General features: G+C 48.1%; 4 protein-coding genes across 4 annotated transcripts; all 4 read left to right on the top strand.

Moving 5' to 3' along the window:
* Positions 1–1,040: 1,040 nt before the first annotated feature.
* Aud_009832 (C2 domain protein) lies at positions 1,041–2,851 on the top strand (the record flags this gene model as incomplete). The annotated part of the gene is made up of 2 exons (XM_043294677.1): positions 1,041–1,831; positions 1,894–2,851. The coding sequence occupies 2 exons, from the start codon at positions 1,041–1,043 to the stop codon at positions 2,849–2,851; spliced, it is 1,749 nt and encodes a 582-aa protein (XP_043150612.1).
* A 1,468-nt stretch (positions 2,852–4,319) lies between these two features.
* Positions 4,320–7,859, top strand: Aud_009831 (putative ARF GTPase activator (Csx2); the record flags this gene model as incomplete). The annotated part of the gene is made up of 3 exons (XM_043294676.1): positions 4,320–4,383; positions 4,495–4,628; positions 4,722–7,859. The coding sequence occupies 3 exons, from the start codon at positions 4,320–4,322 to the stop codon at positions 7,857–7,859; spliced, it is 3,336 nt and encodes a 1,111-aa protein (XP_043150611.1).
* Positions 7,860–16,089: 8,230 nt separating this feature from the next.
* Aud_009830 (putative YT521-B-like splicing factor) lies at positions 16,090–17,793 on the top strand (the record flags this gene model as incomplete). The annotated part of the gene is made up of 3 exons (XM_043294675.1): positions 16,090–16,387; positions 16,466–17,034; positions 17,125–17,793. The coding sequence occupies 3 exons, from the start codon at positions 16,090–16,092 to the stop codon at positions 17,791–17,793; spliced, it is 1,536 nt and encodes a 511-aa protein (XP_043150610.1).
* A 2,350-nt stretch (positions 17,794–20,143) lies between these two features.
* Positions 20,144–20,986, top strand: Aud_009829 (uncharacterized protein; the record flags this gene model as incomplete). The annotated part of the gene is made up of 1 exon (XM_043294674.1): positions 20,144–20,986. The coding sequence occupies one exon, from the start codon at positions 20,144–20,146 to the stop codon at positions 20,984–20,986; it is 843 nt and encodes a 280-aa protein (XP_043150609.1).
* Between the last annotated feature and the right edge of the window lie 2,367 nt (positions 20,987–23,353).

Raw genomic sequence — 23,353 nt, 5'->3', positions numbered from 1 at the left:
CTTGCTGGAAAGAGCTTGGCTCATGAGATTATTGCTATTCTCGACGCATTGCGGTATCCCACTCGAGGAGAGCGAATTTGCGGTTCTGGCTGGCCAGCACTTTTCGTGTCTTCTCCGAATCTTTTCTTACGTTCCTATTGTACTAGGTTGTCCTTGCTATGCTGAACGTCTTCTGAGCTGGTCTCAGTTGATGCTGGAGCTCGACTGCCACTCAGACTGAGAAAAATTAAGTTTAAAATGATGGTATCCTATTATCCAATTAGTTAGAGATGTTTTACAATTGTATGTCGCTCATCGACCGAATATTACTAGGGCACTATTTCTTTTCCTCTTTTTTTCTTTTTCCCCTGTTTATTTTTTTTAGGTCTGTTGCTGTTTGTTGACAATAATGGATGGATAGTCAGGCGAAAATGATGATCGCGAGTACAGACCACTTGCAAGGAGATAATAGTACTCCTCTGTATGGAAGTGTATTATTTGTTTGTTTATGACGGGAACAGAAGATCTCCAAGAATCTCCGAACGTGAGAGAAGCTTGGCCTTGCTTAACACATCCGAGAATCCCGAGAACCTCTGCTGTTCAGGAGTCAGAAGTAGTCAGAACTACTTACGTAGTAGAACTTAGGACAAAGGAGGGGCGCGATGATGCGGGCTTGCAGGGCCCTGGAACCAACCTCCTGCTTCCGGCTGAGGGGAAAAACTAAAAATACTAAGGGAAGCCATCATCCATCATGAACTGACATTTTCCGTTGAAGGTAGGTTTGGTTGTATGTGAAGTGACTTGAAAGAGACTAATAAAAAAACAACTTGTGCTTCCTCTTCCCTTTTCTTTTCTCACTTTTCTCTCCTCATTACTTGCTTCCTGACTTCTCTTCTTTCCACTCAGCCCTACGAAAGGACAAGGAGCAAGACAAGATCTCGTCCCCACATCGTCCCACATCTTCAGAGCTGACTCAACCAAGCGCTGCAGGCAGCAAGTATAATAAAATAGCGTAAAACAGAACGGAGTACTCTTCATAACTTTTCTAACTCGCCCGGATCATGGAGGATGAAACAGAGCCACCAGCAGCACGTCCACGACATGCGCTGGACAAGTATGGCCCCAAATTTGTTGATAAAACAGAAAGACTTCATGATCGAGCCGTCGCAATGAAGGTCGCAACCAATAGCGAGCACAAGCCCGCCGGGGGGTTCGACAGTACTCCAATTCCTCATGCGCCCCCTGGTTACACCCTGAAGTTCACTTTTCATCGCGGCATCAACCTTCCGTGTGCGGACTTCGGCACGTTCTCGTCTGATCCTTACGTGAGAGCTCAGCTGATTGTCGACCTTCCCCAGCGGCATAAGCAGGACCCCCTTGTAACCTTTAGAACGCCAACAGTGCGCAAGAACAGAGACCCAGTATGGGACAGCGAGTGGATTGTCGCGAATGTTCCTGCATCCGGCTTCGAGCTCAAGTGTCATGTCTACGATGAGGACGCTGCCGACCATGATGATAAGTTGGGCATCGCATACGTCGAGGTCGGCCGTATCGATGACAACTGGTCTGGTTTCAAGGAGCAATCATTTCGGGTCAAGAAACGACTCGGCAGCAAGCGGGTCTACCTGTTCGGCAATATCGCTGCCTTCGCCTCGCGACGTCTCAACCTTGGCTCACATCTTGTGATCAGTGTGGAGTGTCTGGGTAAGACCCCAGGCGAGGAGGGTGGACAGATGTACACAATCGGGCCAAATTATTGGTTTAAACACTTTTCCCCCCTGATCGGGCGCCTGACAGGGACGAAAGACGAAGTGCAAAGCTCGGATGGCAAGAAGGCAGTCAGCCGTTACAAGTACGTGTATCTCGGACCCGGCCGCTCTTGACGCAGATTGCTTATTTGCTATTTTTCTTAAGTTTCCAAGCCATTCAGATACAACTAAAGGGCCCTGTACCCGCTGAACTATATCATCGCTATGTCGAATTCAAACCCTTTGTGGCGGGTATGTTCACATCACACAGTCTCCGAGGCCGTATTCTCAATCGCGCTCTCCATCATCAGCATGAGAGAATCTACAACTTTGATCGGACAACTCTTCATGGTAAATTCGCAGCTCCGTGTACCGAGCTCACTCAGAAATTCCTTGAGTTTGTTCACCATGCTCAGGGCGGCCGTATATTCACTTATGTCCTCACCCTCGACGGACAGTTCCGATTTACCGAGACGGGAAAGGAATTCGGAATTGATTTGCTAAGCAAACACACCATGCACAGCAATGTCTCGATCTACATCGCGTATTCTGGAGAGTTCTTTGTTCGTCGACTGAAACACCGTCATCGTCATCATTCTCCCTGTGCAGAGCCATCAGCGACTGAGATTCCAACACAAGGGCCCCAGGCCGAGGCTACCACAGGGGTATCAACAGACCCTGGCGATTATGAGCTCTTCATCGACAATGACAGCGGTACTTATCGTCCCAATGGCAAATACCTTCCACTGCTCAGGGATTTGCTCTCTAGGACCTTTGTTGGTCTCCATATTACCACGTTGGACTGCCAGGAAGATGCTGAGCGAATGACGGAGCTGAAAGCTGAACAGAGAGAATTTAAGAAGAAAGAGGCGGGCCAAATGACCTTCCTTCAACAACGCAGCAGTTCATCGCTGTCCATCTCAAGTTCAGATGAGGAGGAGCTCGTAGAACGAAGCGGCGCGTCGTCCAAGAAACGAGGAGACCTTGCCCAGAAAGTGCACGACATGCGCGACGTCAAAGGCCAGGTCATGAAATGGGTGGAAGGGGATGAACACAAACACTTTACAGCAAACCACAACGGCCATACCAGCTCATCACATCAGCCATCGGAGGCCCTACAATAAGCTGGTGTGGTAAACCCTGGCACCGTCCATGGCAAGTAGTCAAGAAAACACCTGTTTTTATTTATATCTGCTTCTTTTTTGATTGGGACGAGAGCACGCGCGAGTCATTAAATATCCTTAGGCCTCTATGTTTGATCGGTATGCATTTGTGATCCCCCTGTTTGTTATTATTGTTGTTGTTACTTTTATCTATGTGACGCACTAGAGCTGCCTCATTCTGGTTTTCACTGAACCTGGTTGCGGGAACTCTCATACACTCCTCTCTGCAGCGTCTGCCAGAATTAGCCTGTTTTCTTTCTCAGATACCCCTCCGTTGGAGAATGGATAGCTCAGTAAGTAATATTAATAATGTTCTGTTGACTCTGATTGGCAGGAGCTCTGTTTTTTTTTTTTTTTTTTTTTTTTCCTCCATGTCTCTCTATGAGTTAACTACGGTATTGTGAAAAGGCTTTCCGTATCTCTACGAGAAGGATCAGCCGGACTCTGTTGGAGTCAGTTTCAGAGCGTCATTCTGGAATATCTGAAGGCAAAGCCTGGATATCGCTCTTGTGATCCTTTCTGTATGGAAACAATCTCACTATCTGCGTCATGCTCCCATGTTCAACAAGCAGAAGTTGAGAATCACGCGTTGGGGATTTAACAGCTCTCCTGCAGAGGCAGCCTCCAGCGTGATCCCCAATCAGGGCTTCTCTTGGTAAAACGTTGTATTATTATCTGTGTCTGTTGAGGCAGTCAAGACATTTTTCTGGGAGAAATAGAATATCAAGCTTAAATTACTAGCTGGTCGCCTCTGCCCTCAAGTGTAACCTGTAGATAGATAGACCGTTGTGTGAAACACCGGTGTCTGCGCTAGGCGGGGGAAATTTGTACTTGTTATTCCTCTGCTCTAATGAACATATCATTATCGCATCCTTCCCACGTTCTTCTTCCCCTCCTCCGCGCGCCAAACCTCCGACTCAAACCTCCACAATTACCCACACTGCTACTGTCGCCAGGCACCGATTTTGGAGCCTCTTTTCTTGCTCGTCAGCTTCTCCTTCTCATATCATCTGCCTTTTTATTATTCACGTGTTCATCTAGTCCACCGATTCGACTCGGTATCTCCTGCGAACCAAGCGCAGTAGGATCTCAGAAACTGGGGATCGCGCCCTCTGTAGGGTTGACCATCACCACCTTTGCTTCCCCACAACGGGCTCGTGTTCTCCGATCGCGACCTACCTCTCACAAGCTCTTCTATCGTACAGCAGTTTATATTTGTGTGGTTCCAGGCTCACGAGATCGCTGGAGACGTTTGAGTAGAGTTTCAGACTAGATGACGGCTTTTCTGTTCGGTTGCCGATTGTTATCGTTGCTTCAGCTTTAAACTGATGCCAATCCGACCGTCGATGGTGACCTCCAGCTGGCCCAGTCATCCTTTCGGACCGTCTCTTTTTCGAGTGGTGACTTGAATCATTTATTCGTCTTCATTATGGGCAATGTTGGAAGTCGTCTCGATGACTCTGGAAACTTGTTCTTCAAAGACCAAACAAGGTGTAAGTGTCCAACACTATTACTTCCCTTCAGCGTTTCTTTTTCTCATTTAAGTCGTCGACGGTCCGTAACTCTCTGTTGCTCTTTTGCTAATTGCTTCGAATGAGTAATAGTTACAATCTCGTCCGTCACGATAAGCAACTCTCGAGGACGGGTATTCTTGCATCTTAATCCCAACTCTTTCCCGGCCACGAGATATACTGCGAAGCGTGAAGTTGGTGACGACAGTCCTATTGAGTATATACAGGTAAGGTGCTGGAGCCTTAATGGCTTGAGTCGCGCCTCTATACAGCCCTGGTTCTTTTCGGCTAACAAGTCCTCGTTTGCTGTCTCTTTACAGGATCCGGACCTCTCCTCATCTGCATCAGCGCCTACATTCCTTTTGCGCCTGACGAATGAAGATGAACTGAACTTCAATTTCACGTTTATAATGAGGCAGACTCACACCGCTAACAGTTCGAATTCCGTCGTCAATGGTGTCGCAACCTCGCTTCCAGAAGTGGCCGATACTGTGCTCACCGGACTTACATTCGCGCATGCGACGAACTCGAAGGAGCTCGACAATTTGATAACACGAGAATTTCATGCGAATCCCAACTTGCAAAACAATACCAATGTGCAGTTTGTAGGGGATTATACAACAGGTGGAAGCCCTTCTGTTCAGTTCAATTGGTCCTGGAAATGGAAACCACCCAAACCCACAGAAGATAAGGGCGGTGGTTGGAGGAACAGCTGTAGCTTCTTGGACTATGACCAGCGAGCTAATCGTCTCAACACTCTCGCGCACTTCTCGTTCTGGGTGCACAACTGCCCGCGTTCGCTACCCAGCCCACAGACCTTGTCCCCAAACCTGGAAATCCCTCACCCCGTTCGGAATCGTATGCCTTCTTCGCAGTCAATCCTCTCGCACTCCAGTGATGCCGACACCACATCCAATCTGCATCTTCCTCCAGGTACTCCGCCTGAAACGATCGATACTGCTCTGCCTCCCCCTCCTCCCCAAGCTCCGCCCCCGCCGCCGCCGGTGAAAGTTGACCTTCCCCATTCGCGTCCTGGCGAAGATATGAGTGTAGTGGAGGATGGCCCGTTGTTCCGAGCCACTATGAAAGCGTTGGAGCAGAAGACAGGGAACATGCGTGCGAAAATCAAGAAGGTGCTGAAGAAGGCGGAGGCTGCTCAACAAGCCCAAGGGGCCTGCAACGATGCTGTGGAAGCCTTTCTATCTGCTCTCAGTGAGGCCTCAACGTCTAATTCCAACGCAATCCAGCCGGCTCTCGATCACTACTTTGAGAAAATTGCTCGGCAGATCCTAAATTATGAGCGGCTCAATACCATCCAACTGCAAAAGCTCGTCATCGAACCTCTGGTCAAGCTTTATAACAATGACATCAAACAGGCCGAGGCCAAGAAGAAGGAGTTTGAAGAAGAGAGCAGGGATTATTATGCCTACGTGAGTCGCTACCTCGGACAGAGGCAGGATTCCCTGAAAGAGAAAAAGAGAGCGGAGAGCGATTCCAAGTACCAAGCCAAGAGGCGGAACTTTGAGTTAAAGCGGTTCGATTATTCTTCGTTTATGCAGGATCTTCATGGTGGCCGTAAGGAACAGGAAGTCCTTTCGCACCTAACCAGGTACGCGGATGAACAAGCTAAGAGCTTTCTTGCGGCGGCCAAGAAGGTCGATGACATGATTCCTCAGCTAGACGCTTTGATTCACGAGGTCAACCAGGCGGACAAGGAATTCCAATTCCAGAGGACAGAAAGAGAAGAGAAACGAAGGGCGCTGGAAAAAAGCAGTAACTTATATCTGGAGCCGGATTCTCTCGCCAACCCAAGTGTTCCGTCAACGCTGCCGGGCAATGGTAGTGGTGGCCACAAGTCTGAATCGGACTTGGGCCGTGCAGACAGCACTGGGTCTCAGCTGCGAAGCGTGGTCAGCAACAGTTCCTCCATGGCCCCGCAGACAAATGCTGCTATGAACAGCACGGCCGGCATCCAGCCGATATCCTCAAATGCCAATCCGAGTGGCCAGCAGCGGAAGGAGGGACTTCTCTGGGCATTATCACGACCGGGATCTCACATCGATCCCAAGGGCATCAACAAGCAAGCTTGGCATAAGTTCTGGATTGTGTTAGATCAAGGCAAACTCTCAGAGTACAGTAATTGGAAACAGAAGCTTGATCTGCATATGGACCCAATTGACCTACGGATGGCCTCTGTGCGAGAAGCACGGAACGCCGAACGACGCTTCTGTTTTGAAGTCATTACCCCTCAGTTTAAGCGGATCTATCAGGCGACTTCCGAAGACGACATGGGCAACTGGATCAGGGCCATCAACAACGCCCTGCAAAGTGCTGTCGAGGGCCGTGGCATGTCTCCACCCGTTTCGTCAAAGAACGACGGCTCGTCCCTGGGTCGCGATATTGGTTCTGTATTGACTGGAAAAAGCTCGTCGTATTCCGGTCAACATTCCCATTCCGCAAGTTCTGCCAGCAGCGTGAGTCGACGCACCACAGTGGGTGCTCGACCAAGCTACGTGCGCAATGATAGCACCGGCTATGAAGAGAACCCCGCCAAATTGCTCCAGACCGTCCGCGATGCGGACCAAGGCAATAATTGGTGCGCTGATTGCGGATCGACCTCGAAGGTTGAGTGGGTGTCGATCAACCTCGGGATAGTCTTGTGCATTGAGTGTAGCGGCATCCACCGTTCTCTGGGAACTCATATCTCCAAAATCCGTTCCCTGACATTGGACGTGAATTCTTTCTCAAATGACATCGTCGAGATCCTCTTGCAGGTTGGCAACCGCGTCAGTAATATGGTCTGGGAGGCGACACTAGACCAGAGCCAGAAACCGATGGCAACCTCGACTCGGGAACAACGACTGAAATTCATCACTGCCAAGTATAGCGATCGAGCGTTCGTGCAGTCGCTGCCCTCCCCTTTGTCACGGTTCTCGACTGCTGATGAAACCTTGCTTGCGGCAATCAAAAAGAATGATATCCAAGGCGTGCTATACGGCATTGCGCTTCGAGCCAATGTTAACATCACTGACCGGTCGCGAAACACCCACGCAGTCTTCCTTGCTCTAGCGGCTGCAGACCCCGCGTCGCCTGGGTCGACGCCGTCTAGCCTGCCACCTAGACCGGGTACTGCCAACGCAGTTAAGGCGATTCCATTCCCGATAGCAGAATTGCTTGTACAAAACGGCGCGGAAATTCCTTCACAGCCACCTCCCATTCCTCTATCACCAGCTGCGCAGCTCTATCTGAGTCAACGCACCACGAGATATGTGACTCCCATGGCGGGCAGCTCTACTGCGGACACAGTCGGATCACTGCCCAGCATTCGAGGAACAGCAAGTGATCAGGCGGTGCCATCGGGATCCCTGGACAGTAAGGAACGTGATAGGCTGCACAAGAGAGGAAGCGCTGGAGCTCGATTTGCTGGAAAAGTCGCGTCTCTCGGTATCGAACGATAACAACCGCTATTCTTTACAACCCCTTTTATTGTTCCTTGGCTGGTTTTCGGCCAAGTCACACCTGTAATAGTTAATCATGTTTAATGATCCTTAAGTGCACATGATGATGCTACGTCCAGTTTGCATGGTTCTCTTTCTAACGCCCTAGGAAGGACGACAGTTTGCTTTCGCATGGTGAAGGGGGAATACCTTGTTCTGCTCTGAATTTATCCCTCTACGTGCTTAGCGTATTCTATATTCTTGCCGGTCTCAAGTCACTGGGACCGTTTAGCCTTCGGATTCATATACCTCTAGGACTATGTAAATCATTGCTTTCCTGGATGTCTTGATCTCGTTTACAATTCCTCGGCCACACCTCGTATGGGAAAAAGAACGGTGCCCTTACCAAACCGTCTTATACATCCTGGAAGACAATTGATCTGAGATCGCCAGGTTGGTAGCTGTTGGAGACGTAATGGCCTCTATTTTGTCGAGCTTTTCTTCATTGTAGACGATCCATTGCCAAGCATGCAATATTCCACTTCAGCCATTGTCAATGAGTCATTGAGCTGTCCCTGCCGCTCAGCAGTTGAGATCTGGGAGTCCATGATGAGAGAGGGTCTGGACTCAGCAACGACGCCCGATACTCTTTCCCACATTAGCCGGAGAATGTAAAGGATTCAGGCGACTGGTTCGGACCAGGCGGACAAGAAGTCAATGGAGTGCGTCCATCGACTGAACTGAGGTCAGTCGACACATAGATAGGCTATTGCTTAGAAGGCATAAGGGAGCAATTGGGCGAGGAATCATAGCTTTGCTTGACTTGAGCGAGGGGAGGTTTCTCGGTTGCGGTTTGGACGGAATCTTCTTTCGTCTGTTAATCAGATCGACGGTGCACAGTACCACCCATGCGAGATTCTTTTCCCTATGTGCTTTTTTGCCACATAGTCCAGGAAAGGAAGTTCAGGCGCCTCCGACGCAGCGAGTGGCGCACGAAGAGACTGGAGTGGCTTCACGCTGGCCACTACTCCGGGCTAGCCGAAGGAATCAAAAACATCCATCTCCAGTGCTTTTTGTATGCGGCATGTTCTGTGCTCTGAAGGGATCATAATTCCCCAGTCGCTGATTGGTTGTAAATGAGCAGGGAGGAACCAAAGATTGATTTTTTGAATCCACAAAGTCACGGTTTTCCTAACTGGAAAAGAAGAGCATGCGATACCTAAGCCACAATGGCTCGGTGCGGAGACTGGTGCGGCACGGGTATGTTACTCTGAAAGAGAGGCAGACAGTGGCATCTCAGCCCAGCCAATAGTATTGGTTGACCAACCCGAGGGATGATAGCGCGGATGGCAGATGGGAATGTCGATGGACATGAAGGCCGTTGAGAGAAGAATTCGTAGTTGCGGGCCAGCCGATGACGTCATCGGCTGCAATGGCGTGACAATACTACCCAGTAGAAAGTGGACACTGAGAAGAATCACAACAACAGTACTGCCGGCCACCAAGTCTATGGTAGAAAAGGCAGAACTGTTGATCCTTTGTTTGATCAGCTGAGATGGAAATCCTCATTCTGTGCAGATAGTCCCACGCAGCCCCAGGTGGCGAGAGTAATCAATCCAAAATGCACTCGCTGGGTCTGCCAGCAGCAGTTGAGAGCTTGTGTTCCAGTCGCCACAGGCATTGTTGGCAGTGCGCATATACATAAGTATAGCAAGATACCATCTATAGGGAGCTTCGAATAATACGGTAGTTTAGGTAGCTCTGCTGCTGCAAGGGCAGGAGGCAAATGATAACTATTAATTGACCACTTAAGGTTACCGGACATATGTAAGTATAGCGGTGGTAGTAGCCAGCTGTCTTGGATTCGGTAATCATTATGAATTAGTATATACAGAAGGGCGTTCGACGATGAATTAGTATAATTCTTTCTTTGATGTACTACGTATATCTAGAAGCTCCCTTCCAGGTAGTATTCTAGAGAAACCAAGACATTGTCATCACATATGGCATGATAACCAACCATAACTGAAGCAGTCTATAAGCGATAGTTAGTTTATCGGCAGAGTAGCACCAGGATATGAATTAGGATTAGGACTAGGTAGGGAAGAGCAAAGGATCTTATGATCTAGATTCTCGACCGACTTGATTTATTCAAACTTTTGCTTCTATGGGGAGTATCAGTTCTTCTGTGGCCATTCCCAGTCAGTTTCTGGTAGAGTAGAATTGATAGGGCATTCGTTTACAAAGGCTGATCTCATGCTTTGAGCTGTCCCATTAGTACTTATATGTTCAATAGATAACGGTGTAGGGTGTTCGCGAAGAAACCATTTTCAAGACCTGGTATAAGCTTGGCAGCTCGGAAGCTCAAAACGCTGCTCATCAGATTTGACTTCTCGGAGTCAAAGGGTGCAGAGTAGGTGGATTGATTCTGAACAAGAGCCAGAGGGGCTCTGTGCTAAGAACACTGTGCTTACTGCCAGCCTGCCTGAAAATAAACCGAAATAATCCTTCAGACGCTAGGTTACTGGGGTACGAAGGGCATTTCCAGAAAGGGATGAGATGAGGTTTGATTTGCACACAAATGATTGGCCGGCATCTCATCCCGATGGAGATCCTGAAGGTGGAGCCAGTCTACTCCGTATGTGCCGCCTTTTTTTCCTTTTCCTTTCTTCCTTTTTTCCTTTCAGTCCCGAGATATGTTGCATGTGCTGGAAAATATTAATAACTAGCCCCATACCGACATGAGCCAATGCTTGAAAAGGGGGCATACTTGAAGAGAAAATTAAGAGTCCAACGATGTCGAAAGTACAGAGTCCGCAGTTAAAGAAAGTACTGTAAGTTAATTGCGACTAGCCTCTCACCCAGGTGGAGCAAAGGATAAGATTAGGTATGCGGTTCCTTACTTCCCTCGGCTCGTGAGCTTAAAGCTACGCACCTCGAACCCAGAAAGCCCTGGCCATGGAGAGTCGAGACAGCGATCCATCAAGGCCAGCCAAATATTGATAATTATCAGGTTGCCTTTACATGCACATGGATGGAAATACCCCCTGAAATTTCTGCAGAACATCTGGACCAAGGATTTCTGGTACGGCAGACTGTAGATTAGGGTATTAACCAACACACCTGCTATCTAGGCGGCGAGCACACACGCTGCAATAATGCTTCTATCTACGGAGGCACATACTCACCTGATTTAGGTTCTGGCCTAACCCCTTCTTGTTCTGAACCACCAAGAACAGTGATTTATTATTCTATTGATTCGACTGTACTACCGCCGTTCTTATTTCAATCATGATTAGTGTGATAAAAAGTGACTGTGCATACAGATACTACAGATACTACAGATTTTGACAAGTAGTGGTAGTAATGCGCCTCAGCGCCACATCTCCATCGACACATTCTGGGCGACATGTCACTTTCATTCCCTTTTTCTTCCTGCTCTTTTCTTTTTCCCCCTCTCCTTTCGGACGTTTGGGGATCGGGCCCTAGTGGGAATGTAGCCAAATTCTGCCTAGATTCCAGGACCCAGCCCCACCCCTGTCACAACCAACCTCCAATAATCAACCCAGGAAACCAGTCCATGCAAAGGTACACTTGTCTCTCTATGGAAGGAGCCTCTCTTGTTGCAGATTCCTATTTCTCTACTCATTTATCCCTGTAATTTTGAAGGAAAAGGAAGAAAGAGAAGAAAAAACAGAGAAAGGGAAAAAAAAAAAAAAGAGAGAGAGAGATCCTTCTGAAATGACTGGTTAGAGTCACAAACTGATCTACGAAGGTTAAGGTACGTGATTGATGAAAATTTAGGATGAAAAGAGAAAAATGGAGATTAACAGAAAGTATAATTACTGGCATGAACCGGAGCATCATCAGCGGCCAAATGGCAACGGCCAATTCTGAATTAAGTACCTAAGGCCCCTAGGTATTTCATACATAATCAAATACATCATCAACTTCGCTCACCCTCCAACTTAGATAGGTAAACTATGCTACATCGCAGCACGTTAATGCTGATAGGTTACACTGTTACCGTTATTAGGTATGACTTGCCTGTACCTTAAAGCCCAGACAATAAGTTTGTCGAATCCAGCTATCTCTCGATTTGGTTCATGTGCCCATGCCATGCTACCATGGGTCCTCTCTCCATTTGTGGCTTGTTGTCATCAGCAAATCTGCTACTTCCATACGTGCCTCTTATGAAGTAGCTAACCACTGAAACAACCTCAGGGCAGTCGATCCCTGGATGCCGCTCCATTGTGGCTAAACATCAACTATCATGTGGGCTAGCAAGTCAAGAAGAATGATAAATAACGCGTCCTTTGTGCTACTACCTCTACTGCGCATCTACTACTGGACAACCAGGCTTGGTCCACAGGCCCATTCTAATACTACAAAGTACTCCGTAGAGTACGAGTCCTGGCACAAACGTGCTTGATCTGCCGCTGTCATGGCGTTGACTAACATAAAACAGATGGTAACTACTCCATAGTCTCTGGGCAGCGAATACTCATCTCAAGCCTGACTATCATAGCTCTTTAGGATTGCCACATTCGCCACAGTCCTCATTACCTCCCTATAACTTCCTCAATGAAGACCCATCATACCACATTCCGGACAATCAAGCTGTCAACTCTTAAAAAAAAAAAAATTAAAAGAAGAAAGAAAAAGAAAGAAAGAAAACACAGAAAAGGAAACAACTAAAACAATAATAAATAAGAGAAGGGGAAAACAGAAAAGAAATCGGTTAAAAGAAAAGATAAAAAAAAAAAAAAAAAGAGAAAAGGGAAAAATAAAAATAAAAATAACAAAAGAAGATGGACAAAAAAAAAAGAAAAGGACCCATGGAACCCACCGGGTCAGGAACATCCTGGCGGTACCCAATCATTAATGCTCAACACAAGCCATTTCTATCATCTTTGTGTCCTGGTCTCTTTGAAGCTCGGACGCCTTCCTTCCCTACCTGCCTGCCTACCTGACTAAATATTTGGGGAAAAGAAAATACCAAGCCCAAGGACATTTTAAGATATCCGACCAGACAGAAACGAGCATGGTAGACGCTGATTCTGCCACCTTTCCGTTGTGGCTTGGGTGGTATCCACGATCCAAGTACCTCAATGGAACCCGGGCCCTTCACGAACTGCCCAACTATTATTGTCACTACTGCTTGTTCTGTGTTGAATGACGATCCTCTTCTGTTGTGGCTTTGACGCCTGTCTGTTACAATCTGGCACCAGTCTCATGGGCGGTTCATTGTCTTCTCAGACCATCCAGATCTTGTGTCCTCGTCAGAAGAATCATACAATCCCATCTAGTCCATCGGACAGATCTGACGCTGTATACAGTATCGTCAGTCTATCCAGTGGGCGCGCGAATCACTCGGGGAACTGCTTGTGATGCTGTTGAAGCCTCAGACGCAGCTCTTTGTTTCAGACAGATCGAATCAGTCGAGCCAAGTGACAGACTGGTTTTTTTAGAACTTTTCATATATAAAACAGGGAGCAGAAGCCAGCGAAAGAGGTAATTCATTCTTCGTGGAGTGGGCAGCCTAAAATCAGCTTCGGTGCCTTTTCCGGGTGCTACTATCTACTGCTCAAAGCCTCAATGAAATTCTGATACCATCATTGATGCGCCACATTTGACAGTCAGACAAACAGTCACGATCGAAGTCAAGGCCCCATCTCCCCCTCGCCGATACTATATCTGTATCTAAAAAGAACACGTCCCCCGTGTGCCCCATTGACTATTTTCAATTTCCGCCCCGGTAGCCTTACCGACTCCCCACATCGTTGCAGTCTTTTTTTTCAATCCCCTTTGGCATTGTTTGCTTCTTGAGGCTCACTTGCACTACTCCTGTTAGAGTTCTGACGGTAACCAGAGATCATCTCGGACATTTCTAGGGGTGCCGAGCCTGGAGGGTCATCTTCTTCCATACCCCTTCAGTCCTAGTTGATTTACGTTTTTGCAAAAGCTCAAGGAAAACCAAACGGCCACACACTACTACCGGAAATAGCATTTGCTCGTCCCATACCGACAATTTTGGGGTGTATCTGAGGGTCAACAACCTCCGGGACTCTTATCATACTGGAAGACTCAGCACCTACAGCCCGAGTACCACTCTGTTGGCTGTAATTGATTATCTGAAGAAACCCTGGGTTGCGTTTCAGAAGAGGTATGTACGTATCGTACATTTGGTATCCTTTATCTCCGAACTGTTTACTCTGCCATTCCCGACATTATTTTTTGCAACCTTCAAGGTGCTTTTGTTAGAAATAGTCATTCCTTATGAGGCTGCAAGGCCCGGATTCAAAGGCTGATGCTCTTCCCACTCCGACTTATCCTTCGTTTTATTCATTGTTCTCTCTTGGACTTCTTCCCTCACAAAGACACCTTCAAATCTGGGCTCCCAACAGTGGCTCTTCCTGGAGTCAAGGGCGATACAGTCCATCGAGTGGTACTGCTACCCTTTTGACCTGGTATGCATGCAATTGAACTATCCCCCTTGACAAGTTGATTACCATTGTGGATAGATATCTGCCATGCTGTGGTGGTTACCCTCTTAACATGATCCACTGTTTGGTTTTCCTTGGTTTTTTTTTTTTTCTTATTTCACACCAAGTCGTCCCCCCCTTCCTATTGTGATTATTTTCCCTCCACAATCCCCCTTAACCATTTTCTGCCAAGGTGATGCACACACCATGCACACTAAGCCTTTGCCTCTTCTGCTTATGCCCTATTTCAAGCTCATGATCGCATCACTATCCTCCAGAAGAGCTGGCTATCTATCAGCATATATATAGATGCTGTTTTAAGGCATTTCTGCTCTGTCGTCAATACCTCCCCATATTCGATCATGGCGAGTTTATGGCTTATGAACTCCTTTCTGCCATTTCACACTTCCCCACTGTCAGCCGCCACTATATATGCCTTCAATGTCACATTTCCGTTCCCCACCTATGGTTAGAACATCCCAGCCCTTCTGTGTGTGCGTGTGGTTATTGTATATCTGTGTGCGCATGTGTGCATTTTTCTGAGTGTGCGTGCGTGCAAGCGTGTATATTCTGTAGTTCCGTGCACACAAGCCCCTCATGTCATTCGGATAGCTGGAGTGTTGGCTGAATATTACACTGGGCGCCAGATTGGGCTCCCTTTTCCCTGTGGATAGTTCCCTCCTCACAGCTTGCCCTGTCCTTGACACTCCTATCTTCCTTGCACTTGCAATTGGTCATGGTACTTGGTTTCATCTCTGGGCATTTCCCCCTATCTTCTTATGTGTGTGGCCTCTGTCTATTTTTTTGCTATTTGGCCTGTCTGGGGCCTCAACCTGTCATTTACGGCCGATGATCTTGGGTTCTAACCAGCAGTGGGCAAATCCTCTAGTTGTTATAGTCGGCGTTGAACTGTTACCAGAATAGATAGCGGTGTGAAATACATCTTGAAAGAAAAGAAAGGTATGTTGACTTCTGCTACGATCCTCCGATTTTGAGATTTCCCAGAGGAAAAGTCTGTGACAGTAATTCCCCGTGAACAGGATCTTGTTTATCACGATTCTGACTTTCTTTCTATGCGCTCAATTGCAGTTCCGATGGACAATGCTCCTTCAAATCAATCCATCCAATCTGGGGGAGCATCAAACGGCAGACGTATCTCATCAGAGGAGCGACTCGGCCACTCAAGGCCTCAGCAGCCACTGTCCGGTAAGACTTTCTTTCTTTTCGCTCTCTTCTGAGCGAAACCCAGGCGAAAATGTTCCAGGGAGAAGAGCTATGTTGGTTGGCAAAGTCGACCGGGTTCGGCTTCTGTTCTGTTACTTTTATTATGCTGCGCTGACGAGAACACCTTTCACCTTCTGGTAGATACAGGCACTTTTCCCCGGAATCCCCCGCGATCTGAGAATGTTGACAAGCACCCGGAATCGCATGGCCGCGGAGCGCCTCCGTCGGCCATGAACATGGGCGATATGAGGTCCACGCTACCAGGCTACAATCAGCCTCCTATGCAATCATCTTACGTCCCTGCTGCGATTCACCCGCATGGCGTTTTATATCCTTTGCAACCATTACCCTCGTTTGCCGACTCCACATCGAGCAGGACTGTCTCTTATAATGCTCACTATTCCCAAATGTACATACCTTTCGCTCAGCAGCCGCAGCACCCACAACAGCAGCACCAACATCATCATCATCATCATCATCAGCAGCAGCAGAGTACTTCTCTCCAGCATGGCATTCCCGATTATCAGCTGTTCGTGCCGAACATGACCGCACCCTCCAACGTCCCTCTTTCGAACCAGACTATTGTTTTTGGGCTTGGTTATTATCCTCAGCATATCTATACAGCTGCGGTTGGACACGGTCAAGGTCCACCGGGCCCCTCGATTTACTTGCCTCCCAGTAGTCCATATCACAACACTTCAGGGCTAGCTGCCCAAGTGCCCTCCGGCTTGCCAAGAGAAGACTGGCAAAAGTCCCTCACAGCGAATTATGATGTTTCCAAAACCATCGTTGACGGCTCAACACCAATGAGACCGACAACCGCCCAGAATATCTTTAGAGGTAAGCAAGCAACGGCTGTCATACAACGATGGGAGGTATGCGCATTTCGTTTGCCATTCCGCTGATGTCAATGCACAGACTCGTCTCTACCACTAGCCACGTCAGGATCTGGTACTCCTTGGGGACCTCCTCGGAAGCCCAAGCAGTCGGGCCATGCTCTTTGGGTCGGGAATCTTCCCGCTGGGACAACCGTCGTGGATCTCAAGGATCACTTCTCTCAAGACGCTACGAAGGACATCCAAAGTGTATTTCTCATTTCGAAGAGCAATTGCGCCTTCATCAATTACAAAACAGAATCTGCCTGCGTCGCAGCCTTGTCTCGATTTCATGACTCCAGGTTTCATGGGGTGAGGCTCGTTTGTCGCCTACGGCGAGGATTGGCCTCTCCCGGGAAGACCTCCAATATCGGCTCCTCGGCCACGTCGCCTGTGACCGAACACAGTGGTTCAAAGCTGTTAGACAGCAACCCAGAGATTGAAGAAACGTTGGAGACACGTTCTGTCCATGGCAGGCACGCAAATCTAAGGCTACCTAACAGGTACTTCATAGTCAAGAGTCTCACGGTCGGCGACTTGGAATTAAGTAGACAAAGCGGAATCTGGGCAACCCAAAGCCATAACGAGGATAATCTCAACCGGGCTTATGAAGTGAGTGGCTTTTTCTTTTCTCCCTGCTTTCTGACTCTTTACTGGGTGGGAAGCGATGCTGAGCCGCTTGCGCTGACTGCTACATTTCAGACTGCCTTCAATGTTTATTTAATCTTCTCCGCCAACAAGTCCGGAGAGTACTATGGATATGCTCGCATGATGTCGCCCATCCAGGAAGATGAAACTTTAGCTCTGGAGATGCCCGTGCGACCTGACCATGGTCCTCCTGAGCCAGAAGAATTGCATGTGATTCCAACTCAGGCTACAGCCACCGCGCCAACCGGACGAATCATAGATGACTCTGCACGAGGAACCATATTCTGGGAAGCGGATTCATCCGAGGAGGACGAAGACGATGATGATGATGATGAAGAAGATGATGATGATGACGGTGATGGCAGTGGTGGTGACGATGACAGTGGCGAGGGGAATCAGGAAGGGAAGGGGGATGAGAATAGTGATGAGGACGAGATTGGGGGTGGGAACGAAAAGAACGCCGCAGAATTAGTCGAAGAAGCCGCCGAGTCGGGATTCCAATCGATAGGAAGGCCGTTCCGGGTCCAATGGCTTTCAACAGAACGGGTCCCCTTCCATCGCACCCGAGGTCTTCGCAATCCGTGGAATGCAAACCGCGAAGTCAAGATTGCCCGGGATGGCACTGAAATCGAGCCGAGTGTCGGCGAGAGGCTGATTCGGTTATTCCACACGCAACACCCACGCCATGGGTTTCCGGCATATCACACTTCGCTACCCAACTAAACAGCGAGTGATCGCAACCGCTTTCCGGTCTCATGAGAAAGTTGGGTCACAATGCAGCGTCGCTTTTGGCATTCAAGATCAAGATGCATGACCGTGAGCCCCTGCTTGTGGACCAATAGGACTGGCGTACTGAGTACGACGCACACGAATTAAAACATAGAACACGATGAACGAAATAGACATAACTAGCATGTATATAATATAAAAATGAGTTCTCCACTTTTGTATGCTTACTCGTTCAACCAACAGGTTGTATCGCAGACTGTAGTATGTTTTCTAGAGACCTACCTTCCTCAAGCCATGTAGTCATCATTGTAGGGAGAAACCTGACACTCCTTATGAATGACTCAGTAAGTAGAGAGCTACATAGGTAGATAAATACTGTACATTGTGCCTGGCGATGATGGACTAGGAACTGTCTTGGGTAGATAAGGTTTCTGCCTCAGTCTATGTAAGTAGTTTAGTGGCAGCTATGTACTAGACTACCTTAGATAGTAGATACATCATACAGGGTAGCTCAAGCAGTGTGTTCCAAAGTCAATCCTGCAGCAACTAGGTTGGTACTAAGGTCTCCCTGGGGTATGCAAGCTTTAGAACTCGATGATGATTGATTGATTAGGCGAAACCTCGTGACTATTTTACTTACAGAGGTAAGTCTGTGTTACCTACCTGGAACTTGAACAAGTTAACACTAGCCCCAGAGAGCCGAAGCTTCTTAAGGCTAAGCCAGAAGCAGTAGTGCCGGGGTGGATCCATGATTCTCCCATTGAGGATGATGTTGGAGAACTTGAGGGATGCTCGAAGATACCAGAGAGTGATAACAAACATATCGGTTCATCCCTCAAGGGAGTGGAGAGTGTTATTACGCTCTATATGTGCCATCACTTAGGATGCCATTGGAGGATGTTCATTCTATAAGAGGCCAATTTTCTCAGTCAACAGCTACCTTACCTTAGTTACTCCGTAGTTACTCCGGATTGATTCCTCTGCTAATTGAACTCCCTAGTCCCTTTCTGGACTAGTCAGGCGGTCCCCGGATTCTCTTTCTGTGGATATCTCTCCACTTGTTCAGTTGGCTAGACCAAATCCGTCCCACGGTCAGAGCCCATGAAAGAGCAGGAGGATGACGATCATGACGATGATGACGGTAAATGATAATGATTAATCAATAGGAAAGTCTTATGTCCGTCTGTCGTAGCCTTTATCGTCATGGATATTATACTATCACCACCCATGGATCTTCGCTCCCTGATATAATTGATCACCTTAAGTGCGTTACCCTTTACGCTTACTGGATGCTATTGGGAAGAATGGGAGGTGGATTTGTGTGGGGTAAAAAGCAAAGATAACTCGTAAAGATAGGTAAGCTCTGCCTAGCTCGTGCTATCGTCCGTCAAGAATTTATAGCACACTCAGTTAGACTTTCATTTCCTTTCTTTCTCTCCCTTTCTACCTTCGCAAATCTGCATCTTCAACAGCAGAAACAACAGCATCCATCGTCATTCACAGCCAGTATTTCCATCCTTGTCATCCTCTTCCTTCATTCTTCGTCTACTTCTTGACAAGTGTCCTTGTATGTCAGTCCCTCATATTGTCTTTCTCCAACTGGCTTTTTCGCTGTTGCTTGATTGAACTCACCCCGCAAACCGATTTCCTGTCCCTCCTGCCTACTCTCTTGCTCTCTTCTCCGTCTACACAGCTTCTGATTCCACATATTCTCCCATACATTCCTACTCTTTCTCTTGCCACCTTAGCTTCCTGTCTCCTTCTTGTACCCGGGAGGATCGAGAGGGTCCCTCTCTACCCCTTGGGCTACTTTACGTGTCCGTAGTAGTTTTTTGCCGCTCTCAGACATATTCGATTACCATACACACAGCTAATATGGCCTGATCGTTCATCCGCTGATCCATGTACTTGGGGAACATCCTGCTAATTTTCTTTGCTTAGAATCTGCCGAACCCTTCCCCCCCCTTTTTATTCTTTTATTGACTATCGACCTCTCCTCCTCGTGTCTTGTCTCAGTCAATATTTTCCTCTTCCTTCGCTGTTGGTTCCCTGCGGTTGACGTCACATACTTGTGACGGTGAAACATCCAGATCGCCATTCATTCGACGGCGACGATCACTTTCCTCAACCTCTATTATTTATATTTCTGCTCTTTCTTTCCCCAACAGCAACGGTGGTCTAGCAGTTCGCGTTTTCAGCCTACTCACGCTTGATTAATACAACCCCGTAGCCATCTCATTGGACCATTTACTCAGAAAGAAATATTTGTATCAACCTGATCTCTGTGCATTTATCAGTGCATCCTTGTTCTTTTCCACTACGAATCCTCTTTCAGTGATCTACCATGTCAAACGATCGGTCTACATCTCCAATCTCTGTACCATCCTCATCTGCCCACCAACGGCGGCCGTCCCTATCCTCGGGCTTCTCATTCACCGATTATCTCTCCAGATCGGGCAACTCAGGGGCTCCGCCTGGCGGCCACACTAGTCACATGGCTAGTACTGTAAACAATGTCCAGCCAAATCAACGACGCAGGCTGTCAATCAGTACGCTTGGGCTTTCCGGTTCGCCGACCCAAACTGCGCCCTTTGGGGTCAGAAATCCTCGGCATGGCAGCTTGTCTAGTTCCGTCGGGTCAAGTCCAAACGCCGATGAGGCCGCCGTGGATGATACAGACAATGGCTCTTCCAGCGTTCCTCCCAGCTCGCCGTTTGCACGACGTCTCTCTTTTGGTGCGCAGGCCATGCGAGATGTTCGTGGTGGAAGTATAGGCAATGGTAGATATCCCTCCCCTGGGTCTTCTGTGGCTGGAGGGCGCCGGAGCAGGACGACCACCAGTCCTGCATCTGCCAATAGCCCCCCTGCATTAGTTGTTGCAAGTACAAATAAAAGCTTTCCTCAGAAAGATATGTCTAACAACTCGTGGCGGCCCTTAGGCGAAGGCTTCAACTGGTCGGAAGCCCTCCGAACACGGGCTGAGCGTGCCCCATCCATTGGAGGCATCTCCCCAATCGCGGGTCAGAGCCAACAACATGTGGCCACTGCGGAACACCAACGCTATCATCAGAGAGCTGCTTCCATTGCTTCAATGGAGCAACCTGCTCGAGAGATACCAAAACACCCAAAGCAGAACAAGCCTGATTTCTTCCAGGAGAAGATTCTCCGAGGAGATTTTATGGATTAGGCTTCGTCGTTCTTTGTACTTGCTCCCCTTCTCCTTCTCCTTCTCCTTCTCCTTCTCCCAATGGACAAATCAATCGACACAATGCCGCCATGATGTGTGTCTTCCCATTTGTTCGAAAAGAACCATCTGTCAACCCTCAGAACAAGAGTGTAGCATGTCTGCATCTCTCTGTCTGGAGCGCCAGTGAGGAGTCAACATGGATGCATGTTGATAAAAATACGTTTCTCATTTGGCCATTTCATCTACAATTACATACCCTACACCATACATCCCAGAGGACCTGATCAACTTCGGAGTTTCAAGTATATCTTGTACACTTCCAGGTGGTCTGATTTGGGCATTATAGGTTCTCTTCGTCCCTTCCCACCTTTTCCCCTTCTGCCATCAATTCACATGATGCCATATTCTACTTTCACTTCCCAGTTTTCTGCGGGCATGAAACGAAAGCGCTTTGACGGAATTTTTGTTCGTTTGCTTTTACTCTTGTATTGGAGTGAGGTTCCAGTTATTCGGAGACTGCTGGCAGACCGATTGAGTATTGTGGAGATGATCTGATGCTACTTTCTGTTGCTAAATGAGTATTGACACCGATTTTCGGACCGCAAGGGGCTAGGAGAATTTTATTGTTGAAAGTGCCTGTCCTGTCTCACCTTTTCGGCGTTCTTCAAGCTCCGTCATGTCTTGATCCCTTATGTATCCTGTCCTTCCACTATTCAGTAAGACAATATTAAAATTCAATCTTGAGATAATCTTGCGCCAGTCTTGGATTATAGCCAGCCTATGATTAGTCGCTATCAAGGCACAGCGAGGACGGGACGTCTCGTGAACGTCATTTCTGTATAGTACTTTTGACATTAGCTCTTGAAAGATAAGTCATCTTTAACGACTCGCCGGATTGATTTCTGATTCATTACCATAACTGGCAAAGGCATTTATGCCAGGCTGTCGGATACTGCCCAAAAGATAGAATAAGTCGCTTCCCCCACTGAGGTAGCATACTTTCGGCACTGATCGACGCAGCCTAGAGAGCAAACCCGTGGTCATGTGAGCGAAGGACTCGCTATATAAGGCAACGCTTGTATCATAAGACTCTTTCAGGCCAGATCATGTCGAGGCTGAAGATGGGCCAGCAGCACTATCATCGATATGCTGGTGGTGACACTAGTCACTATCAGCGTCTTGGTTGCCCGAGCTTTCGGCCCAGTCAATCCCCACTGCTGCCCTCCGGTCCAGAACTTGCGCCGTCGTAATACAGTGCTCCGGTAGTAGAGGTACCTATTTGCTGCTTTTTGCGGGGACACGCATAACACACATCTTGTCAATCTCCTCCAGCGTTTTGCCTTTGCCTCCAACACGCAGAAGTAGACGATCAGGACCCCAGCAAACAGGCATCCGGCGAAGACATAACCGTATGCGAAGTCAGTATCACCGGTAATGGGTGAGGAAGCAGATGGGAAAATTCCAAAGTCAGTTCGAAGCCGTGGCCAATGCCATGGCCCTCGCGCGGTACCGCGATTGATGGAGCTCAGCGACTATCGCCCACACCATAAGAGGCCCATGTCATGGCGAACCCACATTTCGGATTTAAATCCGATAATAGTATCAGCGTCCTGACTCAAACAAGCTATCACGAAACATCTGAGGGGAGACTAGAAGATTCTCACGTGATAAAAAAGCATGCGAAGACCACCATTGCCTTTCCGGCACCAGGCGTCTGAGGAGGATCATGGACATTTAAGAAGAAATGTCCGACAGAGACGAAGACTATAAAACATACGAACATCCAAATGCCCCCAGTGATGAGTGACTTGCGACACTGGAAGTGCTCAAGACTTACAGACACTCCGAATGTTGTGCCGAAATTGACAACGCCAAAGATTTATCTGCGTGACATAGGTGTATTTGATACCGGCTCCATTGAACACAACAGTGCCGTAGTAGAACAAGTTATTAGCACCGGTCAGCTGCTGTAAGGCTTGTAGCATGATACCGAGGATGATCCGGTACGGCATACGAGGTCCTTGGAACATCTCGACCCAGCCATGCTATCCCCCTTTAGACGCACTCTCTGCCTCGAGCTGATCCTTGATTTCGCTGAGCTCCTCCAAAATCACACGATGATTCTGGGGCACACGTAGAGCTTTGACGGTGGTACTTTACGCTGGTCGATGCTTCCACGACGATAATCATCGCGCGGATTTTCCGGGAAAAAACATGATTCCTATCCCTAGGATTAAGCCCCAGAGGTATGTGATTCCAAGAGTGATACGGCACGAGCCGGGAGTTGGCCATTGATTCGGTGCCGAAATTGATGCAGTATGCGACAAAGATCCCCAATGTCACAAATAATTGATACGAGCTGCGGAA

Source organism: Aspergillus udagawae (assembly GCF_001078395.1).
Source record: "Aspergillus udagawae IFM 46973 DNA, scaffold_8, whole genome shotgun sequence".
Classification (NCBI taxonomy): Eukaryota; Fungi; Ascomycota; class Eurotiomycetes; order Eurotiales; family Aspergillaceae; genus Aspergillus; species Aspergillus udagawae.
This window is presented reverse-complemented; position numbering and strand designations above follow the sequence as displayed.